Source organism: Nansenia antarctica (assembly GCF_963989245.1).
Source record: "Nansenia antarctica genome assembly, chromosome: 2".
Taxonomy (NCBI): Eukaryota; Metazoa; Chordata; class Actinopteri; order Argentiniformes; family Microstomatidae; genus Nansenia; species Nansenia antarctica.
In genome coordinates, this window is record NC_137675.1 from 3725766 (window position 1) to 3750474 (window position 24709).

The 24709-nt window shown below is 45.5% G+C and overlaps 1 protein-coding gene across 1 annotated transcript in view; it reads right to left on the minus strand.

Annotated features, from left to right (window-relative positions):
* The window catches only part of ears2 (glutamyl-tRNA synthetase 2, mitochondrial), a 22495-nt gene extending 463 nt beyond the window's left edge, over window positions 1–22032 (minus strand). Inside the window, exons 1-9 of the mRNA XM_080523989.1 lie at window positions 21628–22032; window positions 20056–20211; window positions 19504–19693; window positions 19113–19263; window positions 18023–18344; window positions 17659–17767; window positions 13948–14101; window positions 7746–7876; window positions 765–900 (exon numbers count right to left, since the gene is read on the minus strand). Coding sequence (XP_080380115.1) covers window positions 765–900; window positions 7746–7876; window positions 13948–14101; window positions 17659–17767; window positions 18023–18344; window positions 19113–19263; window positions 19504–19693; window positions 20056–20211; window positions 21628–21799 — 1521 coding nt within the window. The 5' untranslated portion in view covers window positions 21800–22032. The remainder of the gene's footprint in view (window positions 1–764; window positions 901–7745; window positions 7877–13947; window positions 14102–17658; window positions 17768–18022; window positions 18345–19112; window positions 19264–19503; window positions 19694–20055; window positions 20212–21627) is intronic.
* Window positions 22033–24709: the final 2677 nt, after the last annotated feature.

Consider the following 24709-nt stretch of genomic DNA (forward strand, 5'->3'; position numbering starts at 1 on the left):
TAACTAAAGTCTGCACACCCTGTGAGTTCCAGGGAACACTCTGTTCAGGACCAGGGTTTGTGGCCAATTTTGTCTTGGCGTCCATTTTGATTCCAGTTCACCCTGCAAGAAGGGTCCAGTTCACTCAATGCAAGAAGTGAATTGAAATTCATAAATTGAGTTCCTCTGATTCAGTAACCTCACCCACCCACTACGAGCTAAACAGTCCAACTGACTCTGGACCAGTTCTTAGGAGTGATTCAGTAACCTCACCCACTACGAGCTAATCAGTCCAACTGACTCTAGACCAGTTCTTAAGAGTGATTCAGTAACCTCACCCACTATGAGCTAATCAGTCCAACTGACTCTGGCTGGACCTTTTTAAAATTTATTTGTATTTAACCTTTATTTAACCAGGTAAGACAATTAAGAACAGATTCTTATTTACAATGCCGACATTGTACAGCCTTTTGAGGCGGTAGGGGGTAAAATAAATACAAAAGTTAAAACACATTAAACATGACAAACAAAACAGAGCAGAGAACAGGAACAGTTGCAAGCCAAGAGGACAAATCAGACCAACAAACAACCAACAGCAGGCGAGCAGGGGACAGGGGACGGGGGACGGGGGACAGTGTCCATGAGTGAGTTCTTGAAGGCTGATTTGGAGGCGAGTTTGACCAGTTTTAAGGGTTTTTTGTAGTTTATTCCAGTCTGTGGGCGCAGCAGACTGGAATGATGATTGGTGTAATACGGACTGTGATGTGACCGTGACTGTGACCCACCTGCAGGCCACTCAGGACCAGTCTGAGAAGCTTCATGACCTCTCTGTACTTGGTGGCCTCGGCCCTCTTAGCCAGAGTCTTCAGCTCCACGTTGAGAAGCTCCACACTCAGCTCCGCCCCCCGCTCCTCCATCAGCCTACAGGACAGACACACCAACACACCAACACACCAACAACATCAGCCTACAGGACAGACACACCAACACACCAAGACACCAACACACCAACACACCAACAACATCAGCCTACAGGACAGACACACCAACACACCAACAACATCAGCCTACAGGACAGACACACCAACACACTAACACACCAACAACATCAACCTACAGGACAGACACACCAACACACCAACATCAGCCTACAAGGAGACACACCAACATCAGCCTACAGGACAGACACACCAACAACATCAGCCAACACCGGACTGGTAAATGGACTGGCTTATATAGCACCTTAATCAAAAGATTTTAGCTTTACAACGGCCTCTCATTCACCCATTCACACACACACATTCACACACCAATGGGCGGCAAGCTACCATGCAAGGCGCCGGCCCGCTCACTCTGAGCAATTTGGGGTTCACACGTGGCCAGCCGAAAAACCGCCGAACTTGTGATCATTAGACGCCGGCTCTACCTCCTGAGCCACAAGCCGTCCCACAATCCATAGTCAACTAACTGTTTAGGAATGTGGTATTTTAACTGTTTAGGAATGTGGTATTTTAAGTGAAGTGACTGAACAAAGCCAGTTGGGCTTTTTTGCCAAGATAGCACCAGTCACCTTAGAAACGTTACTTGTGATAACTGGTGTAGAGATGATTGACGATTCACCTACTTTAGACAAATGTTTGTAAGTCGCTTTGGTTGAAAACGTCTTAATTTAAGAACATTTCCCGCAAAACATCACAAGAAATAAAAACTAAAAGAAGAATTTAGCAAAAGATCGCAGCCTGTTCAAATCCCAGGTTGAGATGTAGGACTAGGTGATACGAGGTTGATTAATCTTGCAGCCCTAATTACAAAAACAATAACTGTCCAGCCAGCTCTGCGCCAGCCTAGAGACACGACAAAACCCAACACTTAACTAGAACAGCCATGCCTTTTTGACCTTTTTACCGCCTCTTTACAACGCTATGCTGCTGTTTACACACAACGACCACTAGTTGGCCGCTTGTAAATTAGCCTGCTTCCTACACAGAAAAAAATGTAAGGATACTGGGTGGTAGAACACCACATATCTAGGAAAAGTCATGAAAGGAGGGTCCTGAAATTTGATCGAGTACAAAGATATAACTTTTTTTTTTACTCACAATCAAATAACCCCTCATGGCTGTTCTAGTGTTAAATGGACAACCGTTTTTTCTTTCTTTTTACCTTTTAACTAGCTAATGGATCTCTGAATGAAAAGATGAAAACAGGGAAACACAAACACAACATAACTACCCCTCTAACCCAAACACAACATAACTATCCCTCTAACCCAAACACAACATAACTATCCCTCTAACCCAAACACAACATAACTATCCATCTAACCCAAACACAACATAACTACCCCTCTAACCCAAACACAACATAACTATCCCTCTAACCCAAACACAACATAACTATCCATCTAACCCAAACACAACATAACTATCCCTCTAACCCAAACACAACATAACTATCCCTCTAACCCAAACACAACATAACTACCCCTCTAACCCAAACACAACATAACTATCCCTCTAACCCCAACACAACATAACTATCCATCTAACCCAAACACAACATAACTATCCCTCTAACCCAAACACAACATAACTACCCCCCTAACCCAAACACAACATAACTACCCCTCTAACCCAAACACAACATAACTATCCATCTAACCCAAACACAACATAACTACTAGGGATGCACCGAAATGAAAATTCTTGGCCGAGGCCGAAGCCGAATTTAAGGAAACACTTGGCCGAATACCGAATACCGAATGTGTATCGGCAGTTTTTAATTTTATCATTGCATAAACTAAATACATTTTGCTTTTTATTCATGCTTCTCAAAGAAAGAAATTGAGATTAAAAAATAAAAACTTTTATTGAACATTCCAGCAGACATCAGTCTATACCAACAAAGCACAATAAATAAAATAAATCAGTCAAATTAAATGTTTTTGTTTTCCCTGAATAGCTGCTGAAAGAAAATCTTTGTAGGCCTACAACAAAAAAGTGCATTGGGATAAAAGTGCTTTGAGCCTACTTTTTACTAGGCTACTTCTTTTCGTAAAAGACCATATTTAACATTTTAACCAAATGTTTTAAACTTTTTTCATTTTAACAAAACATTAGAAAACAAACAAACAACATTATGCCTATACTTGACTGACTGCTCAAATTAAATCTGTCTGTATAACGTATAACTTATGTATGTGTAGCTTGTCAGCTATGGCATGTCAGTTACACAATATATAACAAAAATGTGCATAGGGATAAATAAAACAAATGAATAACTGGCTGCCCTTTAAAACAATATAAGCCTACTTATGAACTCATGGGTGTTGTAGAACACTAAGCAGCTATGTGCTGTTGGCGCAGTGAGCAGATGACAGCCCGGGTGCGTTCGTAAACTCGCTCCGGGGATCTGATCAGCACTCGCGGAATGCCTCTCGTCCAATCGAATCGCTCGGTCCCTTTATGACGTCGGACCCAGTGTGCGCCCCGGCGCTCTCAAAGCGAGTTTTTTTTTTCAACGAACGCAGCCACGGTTATGGAGCTAGCCATGTTGGGTCTTATTCCAAACCCAAACTGCCGACATGTTTTCTGTAGGCTAATTATAAGATGTAGCAGCATGCAGTCAATGCTCGTCTCATTCGCTGAGCAGCATGGGATGCTTACACTGTTTGATTGCGTCATCAAAACACGCCCACTATTCGGTGGTAAACATTCAGTGTTTTCACACATTCGGCCGAATACCGAATGTGCTTTATTTTGCGATATTCGGCCGAATACATTCGGTGGCCGAATGTTCGGTGCATCCCTAATAACTACCCCTCTAACCCAAACACAACATAACTATCCCTCTAACCCAAACACAACATAACTATCCCTCTAACCCAAACACAACATAACTACTAGGGGTGTAACGGATCACGGATAATCCGTGATCCGTTCGGATCGCCCTCCACGGTTCGGAACGCATGTGTACCGCGGATCAATAGCAAAATCTTTTTTTTTTTCTTTCCTAACACCAGGGGAGCCACCCCTCCTAAATTTCGTTGTTTGGTACCTGTACTGTAGCAATGACAATAAAGACCATAGAAAAACAATCATGTGCGCTTTATTCTCACTCTCTGCATGTGTACTGAGTTGACAACAACATTCATTCACTCATCTCTGTCCCAATTATATCACGTCATATCACCCGCTAAGCAGCCTGGGTGATTGTGTAAACACACAAAAAAAGTACTCTGTTACTTTGCAGCAGTGATGTTATATATATGTTGTTATATATATATGTTGTTATATATATGTTGTTATATATAGATGTTATATATATGTGATATATATATCAGTTTTGACATCTTGAATGTTGTTTTTTTGTTTCACACATTAAAAGTGGTGTTTTTACAGAATTCAAGGAAAATGTTGTTTTTATAAAAATAAAAAAATGTTTTGTGTTGATCCGAAAAATTATCCGATCCGTGACTCAAAATCCGTGACACGATCCGATCCGCGAGTTAGGTGATCCGTTACACCCCTAATAACTACCCTCTAACCCAAACACAACATAACTACCCCTCTAACCCAAACACAACATAACTATCCATCTAACCCAAACACAACATAACTACCCCTCTAACCCAAACACAACATAACTACCCCTCTAACCCAAACACAACATAACTATCCCTCTAACCCAAACACAACATAACTACCCTCTAACCCAAACACAACATAACTACCCCTCTAACCCAAACACAACATAACTATCCATCTAACCCAAACACAACATAACTATCCATCTAACCCAAACGCAACATAACTATCCATCTAACCCAAACACAACAAAACTATCCCTCTAACCCAAACACAACATAACTATCCATCTAACCCAAACACAACATAACTATCCCTCTAACCCAAACACAACATAACTATCCCTCTAACCCAAACACAACATAACTATCCATCTAACCCAAACACAACATAACTATCCCTCTAACCCAAACACAACATAACTATCCATCTAACCCAAACACAACATAACTATCCCTCTAACCCAAACACAACATAAGTGAACTATCCCTCTAACCCAAACACAGCATAACTATCCCTCTAACCCAAACACAACATAACTATCCCTCTAACCCAAACACAACATAACTATCCCTCTAACCCAAACACAACATAAGTGAACTGTCCCTCTAACCCAAACACAACATAAGTGAACTGTCCCTCTAACCCAAACACAACATAACTATCCCTCTAACCCAAACACAACATAACTATCCCTCTAACCCAAACACAACATAACTATCCCTCTAACCTAAACACAACATAAGTGAACTATCCCTCTAACCCAAACACAACATAAGTGAACTGTCCCTCTAACCCAAACACAACATAACTACCCCTCTAACCCAAACACAACATAACTATCCCTCTAACCCAAACACAACATAAGTGAACTATCCCTCTAACCCAAACACAACATAAGTGAACTATCCCTCTAACCCAAACACAACATAACTGTCCCTCTAACCCAAACACAACATAAGTGAACTATCCCTCTAACCCAAACACAACATAACTATCCCTCTAACCCAAACACAACATAAGTGAACTATCCCTCTAACCCAAACACAACATAAGTGAACTATCCCTCTAACCCAAACACAACATAACTGTCCCTCTAACCCAAACACAACATAAGTTAACTGTCCCTCTAACCCAAACACAAGAGACTAGAGACTGAACAGGCACAGACAGCCTCGCATGGACAGAACACAAGAAACTAAGGCCCAATCCCGATTCTCTTTTCTACCCCTATGGCTCGTTTTCGAGTGTCACTCGATTCGAAGGCAAGGCCTTCGAATACGTCACAAGCCCTACCCCTTGAAATCTAAGCCCTGTGAATTGGGACAGCCCTTCACGGCGCCTACGTCATCACGCGGTACGGGTGACGCGTTGTGTTGCCGGCGAATTCTCACATCTCGCAATGCCTTCTTCAGCTGTGTTTATTTCTGTTGCGTGTGCTATAAGCATCTATTTTCATTTGTTATCAACACACTGTAGTGTTTAGACGTTCCTTTTTTAGTCTCTTCCGTCAGCGATGTCTTTTTTGTGGACATCGCAATAATGACAATGAATTTAATGACAATGAATGACTCCAACCAAAACAACCAGTCCATCAGTAGTCATAAAGCGTTGTCCAAAAATCACGTTACCAAGCGCCTTTCTCAGAACAATTCGTCGTCTAGAATCCAAAAATCAATTCATCATAGTGGTGGTCAAAAACGTAGAAAGAGGATCTCTTGGGGACGCGGCCACATTTGCCCGTGAAGGAGAGATGACAAATAAGCGGAAACATTTCTCAGTAGAGTCGAACGGTGATAGATCATCATCCTTTACGCGTATCCTTAACTGTAGTTACATTTCGCGTGTCATATGCCATTAGACATGGAAATATGTCAATGCGCGGCTGTCATGCACAAATCAGCTTGTAACGTTAGACACACAGCACATCGGCATGATAACGTTTTGTTGTTGTTGTGCTTGTTATAAAGAAAAGGTCTATAATGCATTGAAATGAATGATACAACCCATTAATAATATTACCTAATAACAACTGCTCGGATTAGATTGCGGGTGGAAATAGGTCAAAATGCGCATCATGTACAAGTCAGACGAACGTTTGATAGATAACTTTACATATGTGTACCATCATCCGCTGTCAAAACGCCACAGGTAATAATTGATTTATGACTGTACATCTCTGAAATGCTCGACTGTCATGCAGCGTTGCGTTACTGTAACGTTAGACACAGCACCGACATAAAAGCGATTTTTGGGTTAAGCTTGTTATAAATAAAAGGTCTATAATGCATTGTAATGACATTAAACTAAGACAATACGATGGTTATCATAATTTTTCAAATCTTTATTAATAAGTAATTACAGAGAAAGTAAAATGACATTTCCGCATTGAATAGAGCGACATAAGATTTCTGTAGATGATTCGCAATGCATCCTGGTATCAAGGGGTAGCGTACCGTTAGCCCTTCGAAGCTAGTCTGGTCCTGAAATCCCTCGAAACGAAGTAATAGTTAGCCCTCCCCCTTACCCCTAGCCCTCGATGAAATATGAATTGAGACAGCCCTCGCCCTAAACGTGAACGCGCAAATCGAGCCATAGGGGTGAAAACGAAGGGCTAGGGGTGAATTGGGATTGGGCCTAAACCTACGCTTTCTTAGTCCTGTAGCGTGACACACCCTAGCGTTCTAGTGTACTGTGACCATCAGAAATGTATTACTCAGAGGCCTGGGGTGGTCCAGAGGCCTGCAATGAGCACATATGCCCATGTCGGCGTGGTTTGGAATGCGGCCCATGACCTGCTGACATACCCTCTCCTCCCTCCTCTCCTCCCTCCTCTCCTCCTCCCTCTCCTCCTCCCTCTCCTCCCCCCTCCTCCCTCTCCTCCCTCCTCTCCTCCTCCCTCTCCTCCTTACTTCCTGTCTCTCTCCACTGTCTCTATCCAATAGATAACTAAATATAAAGAGTGGGACTGCCTAACTCACAAAATAAAAAATAAAAAAATAAAAATAAATAACAATAATCATAATAACAATAACTTTCAGGGGACCCAAGGTCGCTTTACAATAAGAAATAGGGGCCGAAGGCCTTGGTGGGATTCGAGGGCTGTTTTAAAAACCTATAGAAATGTAGTACTCTGCTGTATTGTTGGGGCAGTACTGTTACAGTGATGATGAATCGTACCGTAGCACTAGCGTAGCGATGTGCTGGGCCTCTGTGGTGAGTGCTGCCACCTGCTGGTGAGTGAGGGAGGGCCGCACCCACAGGTAAGAGTAGCCAGGAGACACCAGGTCCTTCAGAGAACAGATGTGGCCCTGCAGAGAGGAGAGAAGGACACAAGAAGGTCACAGAGGGAGGGACGGACAGACAGATATATATAGACAGACAGACAGACAGACAGACAGATAGACAGACGGACAGACAGACAGACTGACAGACAGATAGGTACTTTATTGAGGGGAAATTAAGGTGTTACAGCAGCTCACGTCACAAACAACAACAAAATAAAGTGACAGTTGAATAAGAGAATTTAAAGAAACAGACATCAGAACGAGAGATAGAGGGATAAGGACAGCAAAGGAGAGATAGAGGGATAAGGACAGCAAAGGAGAGATAGAGGGATAAGAACAGCAAAGGAGAGATAGAGGGATAAGGACAGCAAAGGAGAGATAGAGGGATAAGGACAGCAAAGAAGAGATAGAGGGATAAGGACAGCAAAGGAGAGATAGAGGGATAAGGACAGCAAAGAAGAGATAGAGGGATAAGGACAGCAAAGGAGAGATAGAGGGATAAGGACAGCAAAGGAGAGATAGAGGGATAAGAACAGCAAAGGAGAGATAGAGGGATAAGGACAGCAAAGGAGAGATAGAGGGATAAGGACAGCAAAGGAGAGATAGAGGGATAAGAACAGCAAAGGAGAGATAGAGGGATAAGGACAGCAAAGGAGAGATAGAGGGATAAGGACAGCAAAGGAGAGATAGAGGGATAAGAACAGCAAAGGAGAGATAGAGGGATAAGGACAGCAAAGGAGAGATAGAGGGATAAGGACAGCAAAGGAGAGATAGAGGGATAAGAACAGCAAAGGAGAGATAGAGGGATAAGGACAGCAAAGGAGAGATAGAGGGATAAGGACAGCAAAGAAGAGATAGAGGGATAAGGACAGCAAAGGAGAGATAGAGGGATAAGGACAGCAAAGGAGAGATAGAGGGATAAGAACAGCAAAGGAGAGATAGAGGGATAAGGACAGCAAAGGAGAGATAGAGGGATAAGGACAGCAAAGGAGAGCAGTGTTTCCTCCAGGAATTTTTACAATGGTGGCGGGTAGCGTTGACCGCGCGCGCAACGCGCGCTCGCGATTTTTTCCGCGTGCACGCGCATGAAACGCGCACGCGCGCTCAAAACAACGACGTAATTTCAGCCAAAACTCGAGGATGGCCCAAAAAAATAAAATGTTTTCCCGTACTTCTCCCGTGTGTCTCTTATTGTCTGTGTCTGCATGTTTTTCCAGCATGTAATTCCGTTGTCAATAAAAAATTCGTCTCCCCTTCTTTTCATTATCATTATGGAGGCTTTATGGTTGTTGTAACTATTATGGGAAGCGGTTGACACAGTAGCCGCTTTTCGTGTACGCTGCAGTGGATCCCTTCACAACGCAGAAGAAAGAGGAGAGAGAAAACATTGTCAATGTGCAGGGAAGAATCATGTATCAGCAGGGTTCAACAGTAACGCTTGCCTGGGGCAAGTAAAAAAATTCGCCGGGTTTGTTTGCGCGAGCCCGAAGACGCTACTGGATCCTGGATCTGTTTACCTGTGTGCAGGAATAAAAACAGACGGAGCAGGCGCCAGACCAGACTAGATGATTGTGGAGTGAAGAGATTATTAAAGCGTACGCGGCCCGCCACGATGAAATGCATGTAGAGGAAACACTGGAGAGATAGAGGGATAAGGACAGCAAAGAAGAGATAGAGGGATAAGGACAGCAAAGAAGAGATAGAGGGATAAGGACAGCAAAGAAGAGATAGAGGGATAAGGACAGCAAAGAAGAGATAGAGGGATAAGGACAGCAAAGGAGAGATAGAGGGATAAGGACAGCAAAGAAGAGATAGAGGGATAAGGACAGCAAAGGAGAGATAGAGGGATAAGGACAGCAAAGGAGAGATAGAGGGATAAGGACAGCAAAGAAGAGATAGAGGGATAAGGACAGCAAAGGAGAGATAGAGGGATAAGGACAGCAAAGGAGAGATAGAGGGATAAGGACAGCAAAGGAGAGATAGAGGGATAAGGACAGCAAAGGAGAGATAGAGGGATAAGAACAGCAAAGAAGAGATAGAGGGATAAGGACAGCAAAGGAGGGGTCAGTTGTTTTCAAGATGAAGGGACTTCTTGTTTGTTTGATGTTTGATTTAGTTTTTTTAATAGAATCCCCCTTTTCCTCTCGTCATAAATGCCCCAGAGGTTCAAAGACAGACGTCTTCTAGAACCTTCTGACGTCTTCTAGAACCTTCTGACCCCCCTCCAGACAGGCCGACGCCACATTCCCAACCAGGCTGCGACATTCCCAGACCGGCGGAGGGAACGACGGCAGGGTAAACAACCCTCGGGGCAGGAGGTCCGCGCTCACGTTTACGTTTGACATTTTACGCTTTCATCCATCCATTCTTTTTTTCCCTTTTTTTTTTTTGGGGGGGGGGGGGGGGGGGGGGGGCAGTCACACTCATATTATTTTTTTAACGTTTTTTTTTTATTGGACAGATATCGTGAGTGAAGACAGACAGGAAAGTAAGGAGAAGAAGGGAGAGAGGGCACGTCAGCAGGGCATGGGCCGGATTCGAACCCATGCCGACATGGACATATGTGTGCACTGTATGCACATATGTGTGCTACACCACTGGACCACCCCAGACCACGGTGCTAGACCACTGAACCACCCCAGGCCATGGTGCTAGACCACTGGACCACCCCAGGCCATGGTGCTAGACCACTGAACCACCCCAGGCCATGGTGCTAGACCACTGGACCACCCCAGGCCATGGTGCTAGACCACTGAACCACCCCAGGCCATGGTGCTAGACCACTGGACCACCCCAGGCCATGGTGCTAGAACACTGGACCACCCCAGGCCATGGTTCTAGACCACTGGACCACCCCAGGTCATGGTGCTAGACCACTGGACCACCCCAGGCCATGGTGCTAGACCACTGGACCACCCCAGGCCATGGTGCTAGACCACTGGACCACCCCAGGTCATGGTGCTAGACCACTGGACCACCCCAGGCCATGGTTCTAGACCACTGGACCACCCCAGGCCATGGTGCTAGACCACTGGACTACCCCAGGCCATGGTACCAGACCACTGGACCAACCCAGGCCATGGTACTGGTACCAGACCACTGGACCACCCCAGGCCATGGTGCTAGACCACTGGACCACCCCAGGCCATGGTGCTAGACCACTGGACCACCCCAGGCCATGGTGCTAGACCACTGGACCACCCCAGACCATGGTGCTAGACCACTGGACCACCCCAGACCATGGTGCTAGACCACTGGACCACCCCAGGCCATGGTGCTAGACCACTGGACCACCCCAGGCCATGGTGCTAGACCACTGGACCACCCCAGGCCATGGTACCAGACCCCTGGACCACCCCAGGCCATGGTGCTAGACCACTGGACCACCCCAGGCCATGGTGCTAGACCACTGGACCACCCCAGGCCATGGTGCTAGACCACTGGACTACCCCAGGCCATGGTACCCAGGGATTAAAGCAAAAAAAAATCTCCTGACTGAAAAAAAAATTCAGGCCAAATCGGGGCCGGTGGCTTTCCGTGTGCAAAGCGCGCGTGCGATTTTCCGTTCTACGTTCTAATGCTTTGACTTTTCTTTCGAAAAATGTGAATACATTTCCGCGTTGTCGAAAATCAACGACACATCGCTAGTCAACTAACACGGCTTGTTTTGTGAGCCTGCTAACAATGTAAAGTAGTCTTCTAGTTAACTAGGTAACAATGTAAAGTAGTGTTCTAGTTAACTAGGTAGCAGTCCAATCCATTTCGCTGCAGTATTTTGGCTTGACTAGCGAGTTTGTGTTGTGATTCTCAACAACGTTGAAACGTAGTTTCACCCTTTTCCATAGTTTTGAATAATAAATGTGTGGACTGACGATGTAGCGCAGCCTAACGTATTCAAATAATTATTTAACAAAGTTTTATTTTGATAATTATTCCCCCTCCTCCCAGACTTACAAGGTCACACTATTATTGGATTGGTTGTTTGCGTGCCGGGTGAAGTTAGCTAAACATTTAACCTTCTAGTTAGCAAGAGAAACATAATGTCACTCTCCAAAGGTCTAAAGAGGAAAGTTGACGGTGAAAACAGGGCATTTAAAGAGGAATGGACAGCGAACTATGCGTTCATCCTACCTGGTTTCATCAATGCAAAGCCGTTGTGAGACTCACATTTTACGTGCTCACAATGTTCCCTTTCTATACATGCGAGTTGTCCTTTTCGTCAATGAATGTGATAAAGACGCACTAGAGGAATCGATTGGTGCATAAAAACCTTGAGAACTGCCGGATTAAAGTGACGTCCATAATAATAATAAATCATAATAATACATTAGATTTATAGCGCTTTTCTAGACACTCAAAGATGTCCATATCACCAGATAGCCAACAAATAGTGACCGATGGGAGATGCCAGTTTTCTCGTTAAGTGAGATTTAAATAGCCTAATATTATTTTTTCTATTGGCTCATTGTAATTATTAGTAATTATTATCCCTAGTAATGTAGCGTGTTTGCTCTGTCGTTTCAGGAGCATATAGGCTAAGCGGATTCAGCTTTTTTTTTTTTTTTGCGCCGATTTTGTTGTCAATGTTTTTCATAAAATTAAACTGCATTTGCTTTGTTACTGTTCACATGTGTGGTGCAGTCACATTCACATAGCCTATAAGTAAACATTAAGTTTGAATGATTTACTGAGCTGGCGTTACTTTTTTCAAACCACACACCGCATGTCGGCAATTTCAGCACCACGCGCCATGTCCACCTACTTATCACTATGAGGGGTTCAGCGTCAGTGCACCCCGCTCTGTTACTGTCGCATAGTTGTAGCCAATAAAGGCCTATATGTAGGCTATATAGGCTATTATATATCATTTATATACCTAATACCTAGGGGTGTAAATCACCAGCTTCATCACGATACGATATTATATCGATTTGTTTGTATGACGATACAATGTTTGACGATTTCACAATGTCAGTCACGATACGATTTAGATTCGATTCGATTCAAGATCGATATGACGATATGATCGTTATGACGCGATATCATATGCCAATCTAACACAATTATCAATTGTAATAAGTGGTAATTAACATACAGCTCATTAACATACACACACACACACACACACAGGTTCAGAGAGACATCCAGTCACACACACACACACACACACACACACGTCCACATACGTGTCACACACGTCTGATATTGGTCTGACTGGATTCGCCTCGAAGAGTAGATGTTAAAAAATATCTTTGGTGTCCAAAACGGTCAATGTATTCGCCCATTAGACTCCCGTTAGACGCACTCTCATTAGACGCACTCACACAAGCCGAACATTTCCGAAGATCACCGGAGATTGCCGAACGCGAGAGGAGGAGGAGCCGAGAAGTGGAGCCGAGCCAGTAGACAGACAGTCACACACGGTGAATGCGAGTCACACATTGCGAACGCGAGTATGTTAACGTCCCTGGTTCAGAGAGATGTTCCAAAATATATATTAAAAGGGATAGACTTACTGTCTCTCATCAAAAATGAAAAACATTCGTATCTTTTTCAAGTCTCTCGCTCTCTGCGCGCATAAGATGACGATATAGATCGATATTTTTACATTGCGTCGATGTAATCAGATCGTTAGTCAATGAATCGATGTATCGTTACACCCCTACTAATACCAACATCAAAATAGATTGTATGCCTCTACAAATCATATTACACCAGGTAAAATCCGTCGCAACTTGGAATAAATTGACGGAAATCCGTCGTAGCGACGGAGAACTTTAATCCCTGGGTACCAGACCACTGGACCAACCCAGGCCATGGTACTGGTACCAGACCACTGGACCACCCCAGGCCATGGTGCTAGACCACTGGACCACCCCAGGCCATGGTGCTAGACCACTGGACCACACCAGGCCACGGATTAAATACGTGGGATTACGTAAATCGTCTGTTAAATACATGAAGTCATTGTGACCTTGCACAGGTGTGGAACCCCGTTATGACATCATCAGCGAGCGCGGGTGTAGCGAGTGCGTGATGTGACGTCATCGTGACCTTGACCCCAGGTGTAGGCCTAGCGTGTGCAGGGTCGTTACCTTGCGTAGCCGTAGCACCCTGGTGATGTAATCCGCGTGCAGCACTTCCTGGTCCTGGATCTGTGTTCCGTACGCCTGCTGGACCCGCCCCCGCAGATCCCCTACCAGCCAATCACAGCGCTCCGCATCCTCTATCTGCTGCAGGAGGTGGATCCTGGAGGAGGAAAGAGAGGAGAGGTTTACTGAATATAACCCCTAAGAACTGGTCCAGAGTCAGTTGGACTGTTTAGCTTGTAGTGGGTGAGGTTACTGAATCACCTCTAAGAACTGGTCCAGAGTCAGCTGGACTGTTAAGCTTGTAGTGGGTGAGTGTGAGCAGACTACAGAAGGCTGACCTGAGAGCAGTTGATATGAGACCACAATGGCTAAGTTGTTTAAAATCACCAACTGCCAAAGAGTTCCGGAACACTCACCACCTAGAGTGTTCCAAGTGTTTTTATGTGGTTTCTACCTAGCAACAACACTCTGATTGGCTACAAATTGAAGCATCATCATTAATGCATTTCTGGTGAATAAAAGGCTGCGTTCGTAAATACGCTCTGAGAGCGCCGGAGTGCACACTGGGTTCAACGTCATAGTCATTTGATGTTAAATAAACATTACTACAAGCTACAGGGTGGCCAGTCTGTGAGAAGAGATATAGTCCAACGGCGCCATCTAGTGGCTGACCTAAACATCACAACAACAAAAGGGGCAATGGAGCTGTCATTATCCTCAACGTAAGCAAGAAGCTTGTGTTTTACCCTCAAGGTTTTACCGAGGCACACCCCAGTAACACCCCAGTAACGCCTAGGTTAGAGAGGCAGCAGGGGTGCAAACTGGCGATGGTCCAAAAAGGTGACACTTTTTTTTTGTTGCCCGTAGATGGTTAGCTCTAGCATTAACAGTGGTCTAACAACGATGCGTGTGTAAGTAGCGATGGCCCTGACCTTAACACCCTCATAATTAATGTAAGCAACCTGTTCTCAAAATAATTATGCGGGTTCCTGCAGGTTTCAACAAGTTACATTTAAGACCTTTATAAGACCACTTTTAATAGATTATAAGACCTCTTGAGCAAGTATTGGTATTAGACTCACATTCGTTGATTCTTTTCATTAGCAATGCTGGGTGATCTGTTCTGTTGCATATAGAACAATGATAATGTAAGTTAGTCTACTCTATCAATTTCTTGATTCATTTCCATTGCTTCTCAACACAATACTAGATATAATAGCATAAATAACAGAATAAACTCACACACTTACTTACACTGCATAGCCTACATACTGAGATATGGCGCACACACACACCTCTCACAGAAGGGCCGGCCACACACACACACACACACACACACGCTATATTTACTAAAACACACACACCGTTGCTACCACTGCAAGTTTGAAGAAATTCTAACTTCACATGCCTGCAGTCGAATCGCCTCCTACGGCGATATCATATCGTGGCCTCTTGTCTTATCATTTCACGTGGTTTCACATATTGGGGTTTTGGGCGCAGCTTAACCAATGTCACACGAGCAATAAGTGTGCAAGTTTTGTTTTATATGTTGTCTCTCATCCGCACGCGTCGTATTCCCACGCAGTGGGTCTGGCGACAATAATACATTTTCCGGTCTGACTTTTTAAATACAAATATAATCGATTCTACGCAAGTCTAAAGCACACAGAAGCCATTAAAAAGGTTTATTTAGAAAGTCTCGCCCCGTGTCTGATCCTGGTGTTATAGAAGCAGAGTAGCAGCATGGTAGAAGCTAGGTAAAGGGGGACGCGAGACAGTCTCGGGCAGCGTTCGTAAATTCGCTCTGAGAGGGAGGGCACACACGGCTCAACGTCATAAAGGGACCAAGTAATTTGATTGGACAAGAGGCATTCCATGACTGCTGATCAGATTTCCAGAGCGAATTTACGAACGCAGCCTAGGGCAAACCACTCGGCGACTCGTTTTTTTCATAACACGAAACTTGAAGTTGTAAAGTACCCACTCGATATAATAAACAACAGTTTAACGATCACTAAATACTGATAATGATCATCTACCCGTACCCTCCGATCCTCATCCATTGTTCCCCTCACTGTCCCACCCTCAAAACTCAAAGTGCCTTTTCACGAGCTGCACCCCGCCTCTGGAACTCTCTCCCTCAACCACTCAGAGACTCACCCTCACTCCTCACTTTTAAATCCCACCTCAAAACCTACCTGTTCTCCCATGCCTACAGCCTCCCCTACCCCTAGCCATCTCCCCCATCCCGGCCACGCCCGCCCCCCCCCACTGGACACGCATACAACCTTCCCTACCCCTACCCATCTCCCCTAACCCTGCCACCCCCCTGATATGCATACAGCTTCCCCTACCCCTAACCACCTCCCCTGTCCCTACCAACCCCCCCCCCCCCCCCCTCCCCGTTCGCTGACTCTGTGTTCCATGTTACCTGTTGTTTTTGTGTTTTCCGTATCTCCTATATTGTCAGCGTCTTTGAGCCTCGGAAAAGCGCTATATAAATGTAATGAATTATTATTATTATTAATTATGTGTAGTTATGTGTTTCTAGCATGTCGATGTTCTATCAGGTAAATTCGCTAGAACTAACCTCCATACCCTGGTTCAGAAGAAGAAATCAGTCCTTCGTCACTTACATCGTCGTCCTCGATGAAACTTTTAGGTGGATTGGTTACCCTAGCCTAGATGGTCTTTGTGACATTTCACAATCACAAACATATATGTACAGAAACTCACTAAAGTATAAAACACCGCTAAAATACTGCTTCTCTTCAAAACACTCCATGACACTGAGGTCAATGCATTTGTTTTTTTGGTGAAGTACCATAATAACCCTAAATGGCTAGAGAGTGCAACTTCTCTGCTTTCATAAACTGTTGGATTTTTTTCGATTGCACATATAGTTCAGGAATAACGATAGTTTGAACGAACCCTGTAAAATCCTGTTGAGAAGTTATCGCAACATAGAAATAACTTCTATGTTATTCTATTTTATTACTTCTTATGTTTCTACTTCCATCTTAAGACCTCTTTAAGGCGTTTTATTTCAACTGCAGCAGAGTTTAGCAGACAGGAAGATGTTAGCTTGGGCATCATGTGACTTGGATGAGATGAGATGTAGACCCCCCCCAAAAAAAATATTTTTGGTTTTTTTGCAGATCTACATGATTCACGTAGGTCACCTATTTTGAGACAAGTTTGCACCACTGGGCAGGTAGTCTAGAGGTTAGAGAGGCAGGTAGCCTAGAGGTTAGAGAGGCAGGTAGTCTAGAGGTTAGAGAGGCAGGTAGTCTAGAGGTTAGAGAGGCAGGTAGTCTAGAGGTTAGAGAGGCAGGTAGCCTAGAGGTTAGAGAGGCAGGTAGTCTAGAGGTTAGAGAGGCAGGTAGTCTAGAGGTTAGAGAGGCAGGTAGTCTAGAGGTTAGAGAGGCAGGTAGTCTAGAGGTTAGAGAGGCAGGTAGTCTAGAGGTTAGAGAGGCAGGTAGTAGAGCTGCATGTGAGCTGGTGACTGGAGGGTGGCTGGCATCATATCTAAGGTGCCGTTTACCACTGCCGTTGTGCCCTTGAGCAAGGCACTTAACCCCTGATTGCTCCAGGGGCGCTGACTATGGCTGACCCTGTGCCTAGAGCAAAAAAATACATTTCATTCAATCTAATCTAAAGTCGAACTGCAGGGCGACCGTTAGTAACTAGTTGAGGTCTGTTTCACATGTTCACCTGTTGAACTCTGGGAGTTTCTCCAGGTCCAGGAGGGCTGAGTGGGTCGTGATCTTCGAGGGGTTGAATTCCGAGATGAGCTCCTCCATCTTACGGCCCATCCGATTGGCTAAAGAATGACACACGACAAACTTAAATATGTAATTAAATATGTAATATGGTGCTGTAATAAGTTGATTACCCCTCAATAATCCCTCCCTCCCTTTGTTTACCCCTCCTCCCTAATTCCTTCCTTCCTCACTCCATCATCCATCCATCCATCCATCCATCCATCCATTCCTCCTTGAAGATATCCCTCCCCATCTCTCTAACTATCCCTTCATCCCCCCTCTCCCCCCGCTCCCCCCATCCCCCACCCACTCACAGTCAAACCCAGATCCACAGTTGGTGATGATGTCCAGCAGCGCCCCGGGCAGTGCCCCGTCCCTCCTGAACCTGAGGACGGTGATGTCCCCCTGGCGCTTGGACAGCTTGCTGCCGTCCGCGTTGGTGAGCAGGGGCAGGTGGCCGAAGGCGGGGGGGGTCCAGCCCAGGGCCCGGTACAGCAGCAGGTGTTTGGAGGTGGAGATCAGCCACTCGGACCCCCGCAGCACGTGGCTGACCCCCATGGCGTGGTCGTCCACCACGTTGGCCAGGTGGTAGGTGGGGAAGCCGTCCGCTTTCACCACCACCGGGTCCCCTTCCACCTGGGAGGGACGTTTACCTCACGTTAACATCACGTTTACCTCACGTTTACATCACGTTTACCTCACGTTTACATCACGTTAACATCACGTTTACCTCACGTTTACCTCACATTTACATCATTTACCTCACGTCTACCTCACGTCTCCCTCACGTCTACCTCACATTTACCTCACGTTTACCTCATGTTTACCTCATGTTTACCTCACATTTACCACACGTTTACCTCATGTTCACCTCACATTTACCTCACGTTTACATCACGTGTACCTCACGTTTACCTCACGTTTACCTCACGTTTATCTAACGTTTAACTCACATTTACCTCACGTTTATCTCACGTCTACCTCACGTTCTGTTTTCTCTGTAAAGCGACCTTGGGTCCCCTGAAAGGCGCTATATACATTTAAGTTATATTTAAACTTAAGTTAAATTATTATTATTATTATTATTGTTAGACTATTTTTATTATTATTATTAGACTATTATTATTATTATTATTGTTAGACTATTATTATTATTACATTTAAATTTGTTGGCATTTAGCGGACGTCTTTACCCAAAGGGTGTAGATGAGGAGGTCTTTAGGAGGGACAGTTAAGATGTAGCATGAAGAGATCCAAGGTCGCTTTTACAGAGAAACAGAAAAGAACGTAAAACGGTCAAACAGACCGGCAGACAAAACAACAGAACTAGCGTTCTAGTGTCGTGTGACCATTTCTAACGGTCCATTCAGCCCGGGCCTGACCCGGACCTGACCCGCTCCTGACCTGGGCCACCTCGTGGCGGGTCCAGCCGTAGACCAGGTCCTGGAAGGGCTCGGCGCCGGGCTCCAGGCGGAAGCGGACCACGTGAGGGACGCCCTGGGACAGCCTCTCCTCCACCTGGGGGGGCCGCAGGTGCCTGCACCTGTTATCATACCTGGGGAGACCACACACCTGTTATCATACCTGGGGAGACCACACACCTGTTATCATACCCGGGGAGACCACACACCTGTTATCATACCTGGGGAGACCACACACCTGTTATCATACCTGCCAGGATAAGACACACCTGTCATTGTTGCTAGCTCAACAGAGGATCCGAGAGGGGGGTGTGTGTGTGTGTGTGTGTGTGCGTGTGAGTGTGAGTGTGTGCGTGTGCGTGAGTGTTCCCCACCGTGGGGTCTGTCCGGTGCGCAGGGCCTCTCTCTTCAGCAGCTCCAGCCTCTGTGTGGTGCAGAAGCAGCGGTACGCGCCACCGGCCTCCAGCAGCCTCCCCGCGGCCTCCGTGTAGAGGCCCAGCCTCTGGGACTGCATGTAGGGCCCCGCGGACCCCCCTCGACGGGGACTCTCGTCCGGCGGGATGCCTGGAGGGGGGGGGGAGGGAGAGACAGACTGGTACCGTGACCCGGGGCGTAATAAGCACCCCCCCCCCCCCCAAGAGTCCCCCAGGCTTGACGGGTCTCTTACCCACTCATGTGTCTAACTAACCAGCCCACTCATGTGTCTTACCAGCCCACTCATGTGTCTAACTAACCAGCCCACTCATGTGTCTAACTAACCAGCCCACTCATGTCTCTAACTAACCAGCCCACTCATGTCTCTAACTAACCAGCCCACTCATGTCTCTAACTAACCAGCCCACTCATGTGTCTAACTAACCAGCCCACTCATGTGTCTAACTAACCAGCCCACTCATGTGTCTCACCAGCCCACTCATGTGTCTTACCAGCCCACTCCAGCATGTCCTCTATGGCGTCCGTGGCTCCGGGGACCAGCCGGCTGCGGTCGGTGTCTTCTATGCGCAGGACGAAAGTGCCGCCGTGCTTCTTAGCGAAGACGTAGTTGTACAGAGCCGTGCGGAGTCCGCCCAGGTGCAGGAAACCTACGACCACACGACCACAACAACCTTTACAGGGGTCCCACACCTTCTGAAACATCACACACACACCAGGGGTCCCACACCTTCTGAAACATCACACACACCAGGGTCCCCACACCTTCTGAAACATCACACACACCAGGGTTCCCACACCTTCTGAAACATCACACACACACCAGGGTCCCCACACCTTCTTCTCACACACACACACCAGGGTCCCCACACCTTCTGAAACATCACACACACACACCAGGGTTCCCACACCTTCTGAAACATCACATTCACACCAGGGTTCCCACACCTTCTGAAACATCACACACACCAGGGGTCCCACACCTTCTGAAACATCACACACACCAGGGTTCCCACACCTTCTGAAACATCACATTCACACCAGGGTCCCCACACCTTCTGAAACATCACACACACCAGGGTTCCCACACCTTCTGAAACATCACACACACACCAGGGGTCCCACACCTTCTGAAACATCACATTCAAGCACTTTTCAAGGACTTTCAAGACTCAATTCCCTCAAATTCAAGGAGCCAACACAGCATAGTTTGAGACAGATCTAGATGAGTATTGATATAATAGGAACTATCCGCTCACAGACAACAATTCAAAAGAGAGGCTTGAATGTGTAGAACACTAGATGGTCTCTTGCCTTCTCTACCACAGCACAGCAAAACAATATATTGTGGAATATGTGTAAAGTTACTGTGTTAAGTTAAGCAAAGTGACTTATCTACTATAATTACATTTAAAAAAACAATTAATATATATATATATATTATTATATTTTTTTTAGAGAGAGAGGGGAATTCAAGCACTTTCAATGACCCGATGTCTATTTTCAAAAACCTTTAAGGCCGATTTTTTTTCTCAAATTCACAAACTTTCAAGGATTTCAAGGACCCGTGGACACCCTGCTTTTAGCTTGTTTGTTACTATATGATATTGTGTTGCTTTGTTGATTGTTGTCGACTGTTGTTGGAAGAGGAGAAAGATCCCAAAGCATTGCATTATGTCAATTACGGCTGAGGTCGTGTATATTTATTGATTGATTGATTGATTGATATGTTTATTTCAAATATGTGCAAAAAAGATAAAGCAACAATAATTAATATAACGGAAAACAAAAACCAAAAAAATCCGAGCTTTCCCTTTTCACATTGTTATCACCAGGTCTGTTTCCCGTGGAATTAACCAGTGTATCTTAGATATGTAGTGTAATTAAGGTAACAGTCGTCTGAAATCAGATGTATTCGTGCTGGGCTAGAAGAACACAGACATACTGTTAGACACCTCCTCCAGGATCAGGGTTGATGACCAGCCTGGTTAGTGCATCTAGGCTACAGATGGTTACTGGTTCGAGTCCCATTCAAGCTCCAGCCCTGACTCGAGGTGCTGTCTTACCTGTGGGACTGGGTGCGAACCTCACCCTGACTTCTCGGTGGTCTGACGAGCCGTATCTTCTCTGGAAGGTTCTCCCTGCTGCACCATCAACACGGCATCGCTTACACGTCCCCAGGAGGATGGACCTGCAAGGTGCTCCGAGTTGGAGAACTGAGGAGTGTGTGGGGATCATGACGACTAGATTAAATGACAAAAACGAAGTGTGGGATTAGATATATCCACATGCATTTGATGCACAGAGAGTCCTAAACGCAGCGAGGAGGTGTGTGCCAGAGGGGAAGAGAGGTCGACATAACGACATGTTGTTTCTCTGCATATCGTCTGATTTAGTTCGCTTTCGACTCCATCTACTATTTGTGTGCATTTATACACATGTATACGTCGCCTGTGTAGAGTGAATGTGGGTTGATCGCATGTCCGAAGTTGACCGTCAAATTGTAGCTCCGCACATGTAACGATGACGCAATGACGTCGACTTCCTGGAAGTGTCTGTTGCCGTTTCAAATTAAAAGTCCTGAGTTCTGGTGAACACGACGACTCCGTCCTCCTCCTTTCTCATCGTCCAAAAAAAAGCATTGGAGGGGAATAATATTAATAATAAATACTTAATATAATTAATACGGTAAAACAATAAAAAAAATAAAAAAATAAAAACGGTTAAACTAATAAAGGCGGTAAAAGACTCTTCTATGCCACAAACGTTAGGTTCTATCTCCGTTTAGAACGATAAGGTTCTATCTCCGTTTAGAATGATAAGGTTCTCTCCGTTTAGAATGATAAGGTTCTATCTCCGTCTAGAATGATAAGGTTCTCTCCGTTTAGAATGAGAAGGTTAGCTGCAGTGGCGTCTGGTGCTAAAATGTTTGGGTGGGGCACAGGTTATGGGGGAAGAATATCAACTTTAAAATCTGGATTTACAGTCAATTTTAGCATGAGAATAGCTCTACCCCCCTGTACAGACCTCGCCATCCCCTCTACCCCCCTGTACAGACCTCTTCATCCCCTCTACCCCCCTGTACAGACCTCTTCATCCCCTCTACCCACCTCTACAGACCTCTTCATCCCCTCTACCCACCTCTACAGACCTCTCCATCCCCTCTACCCACCTCTCCATCCCCTCTACCCCCCTGTACAGACCTCTTCATCCCCTCTACCCCCTGTACAGACCTCTCCATCCCCTCTACCCCCTGTACAGACCTCTCCATCCCCTCTACCCCCTGTACAGACCTCTCCATCCCCTCTACCCCCCTGTACAGACCTCTCCATCCCCTCTACCCCCTGTACAGACCTCTCCATCCCCTCTACCCCCTGTACAGACCTCTTCATCCCCTCTACCCTCCTCTACAGACCTCTTCATCCCCTCTACCCTCCTCTACAGACCTCTTCATCCCCTCTACCCCCCTGTACAGACCTCTTCATCCCCTCTACCCCCCCTGTACAGACCTCTCCATCCCCTCTACCCTCCTCTACAGACCTCTCCATCCCCTCTACCCTCCTCTACAGACCTCTCCATCCCCTCTACCCCCCTGTACAGACCTCTTCATCCCCTCTACCCCCCTGTACAGACCTCTTCATACCCTCTACCCCCCTGTACAGACCTCTTCATCCCCTCTACCCCCCTGTACAGACCTCTTCATCCCCTCTACCCCTCTGTACAGACCTCTTCATCCCCTCTACCCCCCCTGTACAGACCTCTTCATCACCTCTACCCCCCTGTACAGACCTCTTCATCACCTCTACCCCCCCTGTACAGACCTCTTCATCACCTCTACCCCCCTGTACAGACCTCTTCATCACCTCTACCCCCCCTGTACAGACCTCTTCATCACCTCTACCCCCCCAGTTTTCTCTACAATTTCTACAATTTTCTCTCTACAGTTTCTACACGTCAACGTGTACCGAAACACTTGTTTCCAACGTGGTCCTACGTTTCTCCTACACCAAGACACATACAAAGAGCATAGAAACATACAAAGAGCATAGAAACATACAAAGAGCATAGAAACATACAAAGAGCATAGAAGATACAATCAGAATACAGTCTGCCATTCCTTCTCCCAGCATCGATTTGGTTTTCCTATCATGACTGAAGGACAGATGATTCACTTACTTACACAAGTTTGACTTCGGTAATAGGTCCAGTTGCAATATCAAGTTGGGAACAAAAGATGCCTCCTTCTAATCCATTTGTTCAATTTGTTTACAAAGTCCGGTAGTGGAAAGCAGAACAACGCATTTGTTACTTCACATCCCGCTAGCCATGTTTTCTTCTCATACCAACCCCTCGTAAATCCTCGGTTATACGATTTTCCAATTTTCCCTGCCTTATAAACTTGCTTTATAATTAAATTTGGTCTGGGTGGTCCTAATTCCTTTACTGTTAATTTCTCCTGGTTGCTACGACGGCTGAACGGTGTTTCTTTTAAAGATTCAACCGAGTTGTTCAGAACATTACTAGCCATGGTGAAGCAGGTGAACGAACGTGACGCCGGCCGTATGACATGACGTAAGCACGTACGATTCTTTGTGCATGTCCCAAAACCCCATAGACAAATGACCGAATGGCCTGAAGTTACCAAAATAGATTTTACATGCAAGTCTACGAGAACAGCCTAGTGCAATTTCGAGTAGACTGAAAGTTGCCCTGAAAGGGGCGGGACTTGAAGCTGATTGGAACATACTCCACAGAACACTAGCTGATTGGACTATGATATACTCCACAGAACACTAGCTGATTGGACTATGATATACTCCACAGAACACTAGCTGATTGGACTATGATATTCAGAAGCAACACTGTCTAGAAGTCATAGAAAAAAAATCTCTCTCTTCTCCCTTTGGTGGGGCATTGTCCAATTGCCCCTAATGAACCAGCCTCCCCTGGTTAGCTGTAAATGCTATATGATATTTATTTTCAATAAATCAAATGTGACTGCTCCTGGTGTTTCTGGACACCTCTCGGAAATGAGAAAGACGTCAAATTCGTCTTGAAAGTTTTTTTTTTTTTTTTTCAGATTTTCGTTTTTTTAGCTAACATTCAACTCGAAGATGTGAAGTACCCACTCGTTATTTTTCCGAACAG